This window comes from Coptis chinensis, chromosome 7, assembly GCF_015680905.1.
Source record: "Coptis chinensis isolate HL-2020 chromosome 7, ASM1568090v1, whole genome shotgun sequence".
Taxonomy (NCBI): Eukaryota; Viridiplantae; Streptophyta; class Magnoliopsida; order Ranunculales; family Ranunculaceae; genus Coptis; species Coptis chinensis.
Window position 1 is genome coordinate 96,775,965 of NC_141462.1, and position 11,880 is coordinate 96,787,844.

General features: G+C 37.2%; 2 protein-coding genes across 3 annotated transcripts; one reads left to right on the plus strand and one right to left on the minus strand.

The window, feature by feature from the left end:
* Window positions 1–725: 725 nt before the first annotated feature.
* On the plus strand, window positions 726–4,083 carry FER (Malectin/receptor-like protein kinase family protein). The gene has a single exon (XM_086570438.1). The coding sequence runs from the start codon at window positions 1,169–1,171 to the stop codon at window positions 3,830–3,832; it is 2,664 nt and encodes an 887-aa protein (XP_086426564.1). The 5' UTR covers window positions 726–1,168; the 3' UTR covers window positions 3,833–4,083.
* Window positions 3,272–9,811, minus strand: TH9 (thioredoxin H-type 9). Of its 2 annotated transcripts, XM_086570440.1 has the most exons (7): window positions 9,520–9,811; window positions 9,281–9,419; window positions 9,156–9,194; window positions 8,407–8,471; window positions 7,314–7,436; window positions 6,488–6,610; window positions 4,908–5,298 (listed from the first exon to the last, which is right to left on the minus strand). In XM_086570440.1, exons 4-7 carry the CDS (start codon window positions 8,425–8,427, stop codon window positions 5,149–5,151), a joined length of 417 nt encoding a protein of 138 aa, XP_086426566.1. In that variant the 5' UTR covers window positions 8,428–8,471; window positions 9,156–9,194; window positions 9,281–9,419; window positions 9,520–9,811; the 3' UTR covers window positions 4,908–5,148. The 2 variants fall into 2 exon arrangements, with proteins under 2 accessions (XP_086426565.1, XP_086426566.1); XM_086570439.1 differs by lacking the exon at window positions 9,520–9,811 and having other exon boundaries at window positions 3,272–5,298; window positions 8,407–8,470; window positions 9,157–9,194; window positions 9,281–9,440.
* Between the last annotated feature and the right edge of the window lie 2,069 nt (window positions 9,812–11,880).

Consider the following 11,880-nt stretch of genomic DNA (forward strand, 5'->3'; position numbering starts at 1 on the left):
AAATTGCATAATATTATTATTTTCGGCAAGTCCTAACCACTAATTTCATGGTTCCATCATCCGTTTCTTAGACCTCCCATTAGAGCATTTTCAATGCAGGTAGATATGGTGGGAATGTGACTTTATTCACCTATTTATAGTTTAATATTTCGGTGATTATTTTCCCAAATCAAAACGAGAGTGAAATCTTCAATCGAGATAGTGGCTGGGTTGTGAATTTCGGACGGGATGTTGGATTCCGTCTAATATGTATTTTTTTTTTAAAAAAATCGATTTTTTTTCCAGACGAGATATTGGATTCCGTCTCGCATGTTTTCGTTTTTTTTTTTAAACTTCAGACGGGATGTTTCATTTCGTCCAGCGCATTTTTTTGATTTTTACATTCAGACGGAATCTAACATTCTGTCCGAGATTATTTTTCACATTTGCATTGAGCAGCCTCACATTGCTTTTCACCAAAACGGTGGACGACGTGGAGGTGAATATTTGTGACTTGCAATTGCAATCGGAATGCACAGAAATTAATCCTAATTAATATTACTATTTTCATGAAGTCTTGAATTATTGAATTCATTCTACCAAACCTAATAAAATGATTTGACGAGCCTAGCTAGCTTGATTAGGCAAATGAAGCGTTGACTCCAGCCCACATCCATGATTAACTGTACAGAGGACATGTGACTGAAAAGAAAATGTGGAAAATTATAGTCTTTAGTCTTTAGTCTACTTCCTTTGATTAACACAGGACCAAAATCTGTCATCAACTAATAATAATGGCAACACAAGTTAAGTAAAATTTACCAAGTCTCAAAATATTAAACTTCACTACCACCAAGTCTTTATTTGTCTGAAAAATATTTTGTCCTCAAAAAAATTTCATTTCTTATTACACACAAAGAACAACAAGGAGATGAGTGTTTTTATCTCAAGGTATTTTGTTGAATTTGTTCCTTATCACTTCTTCTTCTTCTTTGGTTGTTTTTAGTTTTCAGTAGATCTGGGGGTAATCAATACAAGATCTTGCTCCATAACAGTTACTTGTATTAGTCATGTACCCTTTGTGCAATATCCATCACCTCTTTTTCCATTAATTCTAGTCTTAAATTAGTTCTTGTCAAAAAGATCTCTAATTTGCAGTTGAAAGAAGAGATCTTTTTTGATTGATCCCATGAAGAGCATCGTAAATCTGTTTGTTTACTGCATATTCTTCTTGTTGATATGTGTTGTGTGTCGGGTTGATGCACAACAACCATATGTTCCAGCTGATAAAATCCTTTTGAATTGTGGTGCGGCGCCAGAGACGACCGACACCGATGGTCGGAACTGGACCACTGACATTGGCTCTAAATTTGCACCAGCTGAAGACAATACCTTAACTGATACTGCTTCTAGACAAGCCCCTTCTGTTCCTACAGTTCCCTACATGACTGCTCGTATCTTTCGTTCAAATTTCACCTACAGTTTTCCTGTTGCGTCTGGCCGGAAGTTTCTCCGTCTTTATTTTTACCCCGCTTCATATGCCGGTCTCAATGCTTCTGATGCACGCTTTGGTGTCATTTCCGGGGAATTCACCTTCCTTAGAAACTTTAGTGTTTGGCAAACTACTCGGGCTTTGAACTATGATTATATTGTCAAGGAATTTTGTGTTAATGTAGTGGGTGGAAGATTGAATGTAACTTTCATACCGTCTCCGAATGCGTTCGCCTTTGTGAATGGGATTGAGCTTGTGTCTATGCCCGATATCTACAATACTACCAATGGGGATGTTTTTATCATTGGCCAGGCACAGCCTTTCATTATTGATAATAGTACCAATCTCGAGAATCTTTATCGGCTTAATGTGGGTGGCAATCAGATTTCAACGACCGGCGATACTGGAATGTTTCGGACTTGGGCAGATGATTCACCTTACATCTTTACTGCAGCAACTGGTGTGACAGATAGTGCTGGTTCTAATAATGTCACAATTAGGTACCCCGATAGCGTTCCTGCGTATGTTGCACCAGTGGATGTCTATGCTACAGCACGAACAATGGGACCTGAGCCAAAGGTCAACATTAATTACAATCTCACTTGGATTTTTGCAGTTGACTCAGGGTTCTTCTATCTGGTAAGGCTCCATTTCTGCGAGATCCAAGCGGTTATAAACAAGGTTAATCAAAGAGCATTTAATATCTTCATAAATAATCAAACTGCTATGGAGAATGCAGATGTTGGTGCTTGGACTGGTGGAGGGAATGGAATTCCGGTGTATAAAGATTATGTTGTGCTTGTTCCACAGGGGAACGGTCAACAGGATCTTTGGCTTGCACTTCACCCCTACACAGAAACGAAGTCCGAATATTATGATGCCATCTTAAATGGACTGGAGATTTTCAAAGTTAATGATAGTACCGGAAACCTTGCAGGGCCAAATCCAATCCCAGCTCCAATACAGGATGAGATAAACCAACCTTCGGAGTCTCCTAGTTCAGGGAATGCCAAAAAACAAACGGGTGTAATTGCAGGAGGTGTTGTAGGTGGATTTGCTGCCATCTGTCTTCTTTGCTTCTTTGGGTTTGCGGTGTCACGACGCCGCAGACAGGGAAAAGATTCCAGCGCTAGTGATGGGCCGTCTGGGTGGCTTCCACTTTCTCTGTATGGAAATTCACATTCCGCGGGATCTGCAAAAACAAACGCTACGGGAAGCCATGCATCTTCACTTCCGGCTAACCTTTGCCGTCACTTCTCGTTTGCTGAAATCAAGGCGGCCACCAACAACTTTGATGAGGCTCTACTCTTGGGAGTTGGCGGTTTCGGAAAAGTTTACAAGGGTGAAATCGATGGTGCAACTACTAAGGTTGCAATCAAGCGTGGGAACCCACTGTCTGAGCAAGGTGTCCACGAATTCCAAACTGAAATCGAGATGCTCTCAAAATTACGCCACCGTCATCTGGTGTCTCTGATTGGCTACTGTGAAGAGAACTGTGAGATGATCCTCGTCTATGATTACATGGCGTTCGGAACACTTAGAGAACACCTTTATAAGACGCAAAAACCTCCCCTCCCGTGGAAACAAAGGCTTGAGATTTGCATTGGGTCTGCCCGAGGTTTACATTATCTCCATACTGGTGCCAAACACACCATCATCCACCGCGATGTTAAGACCACAAACATCTTGTTGGATGAGAAATGGGTCGCCAAGGTTTCAGATTTTGGATTGTCAAAAACAGGGCCTACATTGGATCACACTCATGTCAGCACTGTTGTAAAAGGTAGTTTTGGGTATTTAGATCCAGAATACTTCAGGCGGCAGCAACTGACGGAGAAATCTGATGTCTACTCATTTGGGGTTGTCCTGTTTGAGGTGTTGTGTGCACGTCCAGCGTTGAATCCAACACTTGCAAAGGAGCAAGTGAGCTTGGCAGAATGGGCCTTGCATTGCCAGAAGAAGGGCATTCTTGATCAGATCATGGACCCATATCTGAAGGGAAAGATTGCACCAGAGTGCTTCAAGAAGTTTGCAGAGACAGCTGAGAAGTGTGTTGCAGACAATGGAACTGAACGACCAGCTATGGGTGACGTGCTGTGGAACCTTGAGTTTGCTTTGCAGCTGCAGGAGAGTGCAGAAGAGAATGGCGGGATCCTTGACAAGCTGGATACTGAGGAGACCCCTTTGTGTAAGAAAATTGAAGGGAAGAAGGATCTTGATCTGTTCGATGGCAACACAACAGATTCAAGGAGCAGTGGGCTGTCGATGAGCATTGGGGGTCAGAGCCTTGCTAGTGAGGATTCAGACGGGTTGACACCTAGTGCCGTGTTCTCACAGATCATGAATCCAAAAGGAAGGTAAAACTGATGACAATTGGCATGAAACCGAAAGGAACGTAAGAGCAATGCCAATTGGCTAAGGTGTTTAAATCTGGTATTGATGATGATGATCGTCACAACTAATCTGATGTTTCCATTTATTCATTTTGCTGGATATGTTTGTTCAGAGAAATATGTATTACACGGACTGTAATATTACTATATTGTACTTGAAATCCTGTATTTGTAATTTGTAATCCATCCATAGAAATATCTTGCAGCTTTGAAATGAAATTCCAGCTCCACCCTCCAGTTCTGGAATAACAAAGCAAGGGAAACTTCATTTTATATGGCATTCTGTAGAAGTGAAGCTTTCTACTTTGTCTGATGCAGCAAACAAAGTTCTATAAGAGCCATTACTATTGACATTTGGCAGTAGCAACGGGGCAATGCTACGTTTAAAATTTCCTTGTGCTTCAAGGATTATCATCAATGGACCTGGGCATCAATGGTTGATGATTTTGACATTTTTATAGACTAATTCGTCAGCAATGATAGGATAGCAAGGACTTTGACATTTTGTTGATGGCACTATTGCAGGACGGTTGTTGTTTTAGAGAGTACTCACCTTTCCATGTGAAAATCAAGCGAGTAACATGGCTTCCATTAAGGCCTTCCAAAAGCTCTATTCTAAAAGATAGACAGCTTCTGGGGTTCAAACTTTTAGTCATATTCAGTTTGTGTTTACTCAATGTATTGGTTGACACGTTTGGTGTATTTCGACGGAAACCAATTTCATGTGAAAAAATTATGAAGTGTGGTTAAGCCCAGGAAATGCTGAAGGACATGCTTAGCTCTTGGCATGAAAATGGTACTGGGTTTTCAAAAACATATAAAAGTGACAGTTCAATATACGTGCAGGATCTACATATTTCACTTCTTAGGCTACAATTTTAGTTCTAGTTTCAGTTTTCCAGACACTCTAGTCCAGTTGAAAAAAAATAAATTCACCAAAGACTTTTAGTCACGTCTTAATGCACAGTTTGTAATTGCATTTCCATTACTTATTCCTATTTTCACCATAATTTTGTAAAAGGTCACGCAAAAAATTGATAATGTGCACCTCGGAACATCTTTTTGCGATTACCTCGACCAATAATTGTGAGGATGACAATAGAATAAATTTCATTCTCAGTTTTACCTCTGGGAATTCAATAACACTACACAAAATTAACACCATTCATCTTCTAATTTCACACATCAAAGGTATCAAAACTGATTATATAATATAAGTACCTAGAATAGCCTAGAAAAAGCAGAAAAAACAAACTATACGTGAAGACTTAAAGAACGTAATCTTCATTTAGAATGGTTTCCCGAGTCAGCAAATGTAACGATCTTCTTCTGAAGTTCTAGTTTGTTGGCCCCAACAAGCTTGTCTATTTGTTGACCATCTCTGAGAAAGAAGAACGTAGGAGTTGCTCGAATATCCCACGACGAACTGAATTCCTGCATCACAATAGACCACACTCAATCATTTCATCAACAAACATGTACAATTGAAAAGAAAGTTCAGCTGGTTTGTTTCGGGAGGTCCCTATTTAATATGCAAAGTCTGGACAAGTCATTTACTACCTACTCGAGCTTGGAAGAACAGCATGATCCCTTTTTAATAGGAATTTAACATCACCGGGCAATTATTTCATGGGGAAACATAGCCGTTGGAAGAAGGTTTGTCTCACTGACAACAAAGGTTCAATTTTTTTCTTACTAAACATTTTCCCTCGCCAGAAACAGATAAACTTATGGCTGATTCTCAAATTTATAGCCAACACATTTCCCATGAATCCACACCACACTCAAGATTGTGGGCGAGATCATATTAAACTTTGCTCCTATATGAGAATAACAAAAGCAATGGTCCGTCTCCCATGCATAGTGATCAAACATATCCTCCCCACAAGCTCTCCCTTACAACTTTCAAAGTCTAAACATCCAACTGTGATTCAAATGTGCATCCACAAGATCAGGTGTCCCTCCCTCACCAAGCTGCCTCATAGCTATACCAGAACGAAGAAAAGATGCACCAAAATGCTGACGGAAATAGAGAACTAGATTGACCATCTCTAAGTCTGAAGATGCACCAACATGTTTTACATGTCATTTCCTATGTAGGAAGCAGACTGACAGATCAACCATTTCTTAGTCCAAAGATCCAAATTGATTTCTTATTATTAATCATAGGTGATAAATTGGACTTTCAAATACACTTAAAGCAACAATCTTTTCCCCAAAATTTACTAACTTCAAAGCAATGTAGTATTTATTACTTCTAGAAGAAAAACCATATTTCATTGTAATCTAAAAAACAGAGAAAATACCTGCTTTTAACCTCAACAAGGCAAAGAATTATTTACACAGTCACCGAGGCCAGAAATGCCTAAAGACGCAACTATCTGGTCACATACACATTTGTATGGTTGATTCACGAAATTTATATTCCGCCTTGCCAGTTTAGCCTGGAGTATCACAGTGGTAACGACACAACCTTTCTTTTATTTTTGCTATTCCATTTTTATTTTCATTCATTTATTTGTGGGGGGAGGGGAGTAACTTTCTTAATACAAAGGAGGACAATTGTAAATACTTAAGAGATTATGAAACCAAAGAGTGAAAGTAAGGCGTGCATATTACTTACAGAAAGTTCATCAACATCAACGGTAAGGAACATGAGTGAAGAATGTTTCTCGGAGAGTTCGCTGTAAAGCGGTGCAATCATTCTACAAGGACCACACCATGTTGCACTGAAATTCACTACAACCTGTTGATTGATAAAACATACAGTTTCCCAAGTCACAACTAATTGATTTCTTATTTATCAAAACACTAGAAGTTTTTAAAATACTTAATAAATTATGTCATCACTAGTTATGAAAGAGTTACTATTGTCGATCCAAAATTTTAATAAGTATTCCATGTATATTTATTTATTTTTATACATATCCCAATGAGTATAGTACATCAAAAATTTACTAAAAACTACTGTATCAGCCCTGTTTGTCATTAATGGCAAATCTCCATGATTCCAAAAATCACCTCAACAATTGGAGTTACTTTAAGACTCTAAGTCATACATGAGTCTTGGTCATTTCCCATCTAGACAAATAAAATAGAGCTTCTCTGCTCTGCATTTTGTGAATGTGTTACTTAAATGTAGATCTAGGAAGACTTCCAATTTTGTTTGTGTTAATGAAGGTTTCATGGGCGATTGGCTGTGCCAAACTAGTGGGCCTTAGTAATTTGTAAATGCTATATAAATGGCGTAGATGTCCCATGCATGAATCCTCCTAGCAAGTACCAGTAAAATTTCAGAGAAAAGCAACACACCCTTTTGATTGCTCATGTCAACTTACAACATCTAGATTCACATACCAGTGATGTTGAATGACGAAAAACATTTACAAAGATTTTTTAAGGGATACTTTGGTGTCCTTACTAAAATCAAAATGATTATGAAATCTTACAATCTTGCCAACACTGCTTGCTTCTGATAACTTTTCATCCCAACCTTCTTTAGTAGTTACGAGATGCACATTTCCGTTGCCAAAATTTACAATATGCTCTTGCTGTTCTTTTTCATCACCACACTGCATATTTCACATATGTTGCAAGGCCTTTTTAAAAAAAACTACAGATCATACAAGAACCAGTACAATATGAAGAGATTGCACCACATATGATTTAAAATTTATCCAGGTCAAAAACCATAACAAAATAAAAAATATCATTAGCCCAACAAAAATAGAAATGTATGGGCACTTCACAAAATATTGGACCAACATTCTGAAAGATTAAGATCCACGAAGCCATGCCAATCAACTAGAGGTGTGTTTAACTATGGGAGAACATTTCAGCAGCCACTCCAATTAACTTTTTCTCCTTGGCGGCCCAAGGAAGCATGTTTATGAAAATAATGTGCCCCTATATAAGCTGTTTGATGTAAAAGACTAGTGACAGTCAAAAGATATACATGAGAGATGCTTTGAGGTGACACTTAGATGCAAATAAAATTTATGGAATCGTGATGGGCTGAGTTGAGACTGGAGTTTGTCGATTCTCATCAAATGGTAAGAGTGGTGTCCACACAGCACGAACATGTAAAGATAATTTGTCAGCATAGAATACGAAAATGGGGACATTTTAGAGTGAGGAAACACAGTAGAAATTATATCAACCGGAGTTGACCCCAACATAATTGTCACAAAATGACTAAGCATAGTAAATGGATAAGAGCCTGGGAGCGAGTTAAAATTAGTGAAAAGAATTCGATAAATAAAATAGACAGATACAAGTTGAGACAAATACTGAAACATGTTCAATCTAATAATTAAACTGCTAAACCCTTGTCCAAGAAGAGAAGAAAACTAAAGCCACTATGGCATTTCAGCTTAATTTGTATAAAAAAAAACAATATAACTCGTGTTATAAGAGTATAGATGCTGAAACTACCTCTAGAACGAGCACGATAATGAATGTCAATAGGATATTGATGCAAACTATGTAAAAATTGAATTGTAGATTACCTCTAAAAAATGTAATATGTTATTAAACACCTACCTTATCCGCACAATTTCCCATTGAAGTTTGACAGCTGGAACTTACTCAGAAATACAGCAATGCCCTGACATATAAATGTAATCAACATAAATAGGTGTAGATTACGCTGACCAGAAGAAAATAAACTTTAAATGAGATGAAAATCAATATGTTCAATAACAGTGAAATGGCTATAGCAAATTTTGGAAGAATATCAACAAAGAGCAATTCAGTAATATGTAATGGATCAAATGGCTATTTCTTCAAATCAAGAGTGGATCCACTTCAAATTGAACTGGACTTTCTTATCATTTTTTTCTTTACTTCCTACCTGAGTTTATTTAGAGTAGAAAAATATATATGACTGTCAGCCTGTGGTATGTGGACTCATTTTTCCCACTGTCATCCCTTTCTTTGACTGTTTCGATTTTTCTGTGCTTGGTAAAAGAAGAACATCTCCAACCAACAAAATTTAGATACAACTTGAGCATCACCACGATAAGGATAATTGTATGTCGTGACCAAGAAAGAACACAGCAGATTTCAAAACCCTAAAATAAACGTTTGATTCGCAATGTGGATGCAATCCATTAACGTCACAAACTTCATGTATCAATCTATCTTTAAAGCAGATAATCATAAGTCAGTGTATCCTTTTGACATAATATAAATTTGCATGCAAGGCCCATTTAATTAGTTTCCATTTACAGATAAAATCACTATAATTAAATATGATAATAAACAAGAAATTGGTATGAATGAATGATTTACCTTGAAGGATTAAATAAAAGTGCCGCACTCTGACAAATCTAGACAAAAAAATAATGAATAATTAGCAATAGAAAAAAATTAAAAAAATTAAAAAAAAAAAAAAGAATTAAAAGAGATGACCAACCTCTCCTGGGGATGGGAAGAATTAAAAGGAGGGATAGTCTAGCGTGATGATCATATGATAATAAGGGAGGTGGAAAATTAATTTTAGACTCAAAACACCAGGCTGCGGCCCTTTATCAACGTCCATCCATTCTCATAACCTTAAACAAATAAAAACATTCGTTTGACCAGCCCAGTCAATAATATGTCACTCATATCATCATAATCATAATAATAATACGTGTCATTTGAATAGCCTACCAAAATTTCGATTTCTGCCCAAAAAAGATTCAATCTTTATGAAGCCAGGATAGCCGTCAACTTGTGATTCTCAGCTCACTCTCATTTCTGATGTTTATACACAAATTACAAGGAACTTCCACTTCACCATATAGTATTGCTAACTCGCTAAGATTGATGAGTGTAATATTTTTTTCATGGTTCTGCCACTGTTTGGCATCATTTGTATCCCTTCAGGTTTGGTATCTTGACTAGTTTTTCATACTCCATTGATACTGACCAACAACATTTAAATTATTATATCCAGCTAGAATGCTCCATGCGGATACATTGCCAATTGATGCCAACTAGGCTTGATAATCACTCAATCAGAATTCATATTTGACATATTGTTTTCTTCAAGGAGACCTGGCTCAGTGTCAAGTTACTTGGACTATGTGCTTCTTATAGTTCTTATAGTAACGTCTTGTTTACATTATCAGAACATTTTTAGGTGGTAGTATAACATGTTAAATTATTCAAATTTGAAGAAAATTTTTGAAATTTTTTAGAATTCCATTTCACCTGTTTGTTTGTATTTTTGTTCGCAAATTTGACAATTTGAATGCAGATGCAGAACGACATTGGTAATGTCGCGTGCTATTGCAAGTGTTATCCCAATTTTTATTTTTATTTTTTTTACTTTAACCAGCACCACACGCAAGTGGTACTATCGCGCGCAACTATTAATATTGTGTGGGGTTTTTTTTTTTAAACTTTTGGAATCATTGCACGCCACTCTTAATGTCGCGTGAATTGTTTTGGAATTTTACATACGACACTCTAACTATCACGTAATTTGTTTTTTGCTAATAGAATTTGTCACTACTTAGAATTGGTTGAAATTTGCAACGAAATTTTTCAAATTTAAAAAATATACCACCAGTACCTAAAAATGCTCTTATTCCTGATCAGGACTTTGTAGTTTGTCTTCTCTGCTCCCCTTGATAACTTCTTCACAGTAGATTTAAGACCGACAATCGTCTCATTTATCATTATCTGTACTAAATAGTAACTGTATCCTGCTGTTCCTCACTCATATTATTATTATTGCAACTCTGTTTATCTTTCTGTAGTCAATTAAGGGATCGTGGTTAGCCTTCCAAGAGATATCATTACGTATGTGCTTGCCTGTGATGTCCACCTGCGATGTCTCCACCCTTTGTCCTTGCCAACTATGTGGCAACATTTTGATCAGCCATCAAGTGGATACTTTTTCTATTTTGGTTTTTCTACTAGTGTATCTTTAAGGTTGTATAAGGGTGTGGTTATTTTTTCTGACACATTAAGTTCATGCCTCGTGCTCATAATAATAATAAAAAGAGACCCACAGCCAGCCTTGATTATTTTCTTATTGGGTCAGATCCAACTTGTTATGAGGCCCCAAGTACTGAAATCCAGCCCAACTTTTACATTATTTCCAGTGATGCCCAAGAGACGTGTGTTTGTGAAAACCTATCCTGTACTTTTCCTGGACTCTATAATAAATGGAGATGGTATCAATTTTTTGCTTTGAACGCAAGATATGCTTTGTGGGTTCCGCTTTTAGTCTAAATTAAATCATGCACGAGAAATATGGTCCACCTAACATGTTTCTAATTCACATGTGATCAGCCATGTGGTTACCAAAACGCATGCACATCATCTTTCTTGGTGACCCTTGTAGTGATGGAGGCTGTGGAACAAAAGAACTAGGTGCACAGATATCAATGTCAATGTCTACAGTACATAATTCTCATTTTTTAACATGCCCGATCATCAATAATATGGTGATAAAATGACCACCAGTATTGGTTTTGAGTCCGGCTACACAGTAACAGGTTACTGGGACCCAATCCCAGTAACCATTACAAGTTTTTGTTGGATTGTCTCGGTTACAGATCTCGGCGCACACACAGATTTTGGCACGCACACACGGATCTCGGATCTAAATCAATGGTGAACTTGTAACGGTTGTTAGGATTTGATCCCAATAACCGGTTACTGAAAAGTCGAATCCATTGGTTTTTATGTAAAAACATCTGTTTGTTCAAAATTTCCTAGTAAATGAATAGTGCGTATAGCTGCTCGTGTCGCCCCAAGGCTATGATGTCAATTTTGGTCGACAGCAGTACAAACTATATATATATACATAGGTCGTACTCTGTTAGACAATCGCACTAAAAATGAAGCGATTTAATGGTTTATTGGGGTTTACAGAAACAAAATATTCACCTACCATTGTACTTGTGTTTTTAGATATATTAGTAAAGTAGATGTATTTTAGTACAAAATATTTTGATATATCGTGATATTTATAGATATTTATCCAGATTTTAAAAAAAGATATATAAATATCACGAT

Excerpts from the sequence above, each read along its gene's own strand:
- FER (XM_086570438.1), top strand. The coding sequence starts at position 1,169 with ATGAAGAGCATCGTAAATCTGTTTGTTTACTGCATATTCTTCTTGTTG.
- TH9 (XM_086570439.1), bottom strand. The coding sequence starts at position 8,427 with ATGGGAAATTGTGCGGATAAG. Across the intron at positions 6,611-7,313 it reads CAAGCAGTGTTGGCAAGATT|GTTGTAGTGAATTTCAGTGC; the intron begins GTAAGATTTCAT and ends ATCAATCAACAG. Across the intron at positions 5,299-6,487 it reads TTGATGTTGATGAACTTTCT|GAATTCAGTTCGTCGTGGGA; the intron begins GTAAGTAATATG and ends ATTGTGATGCAG.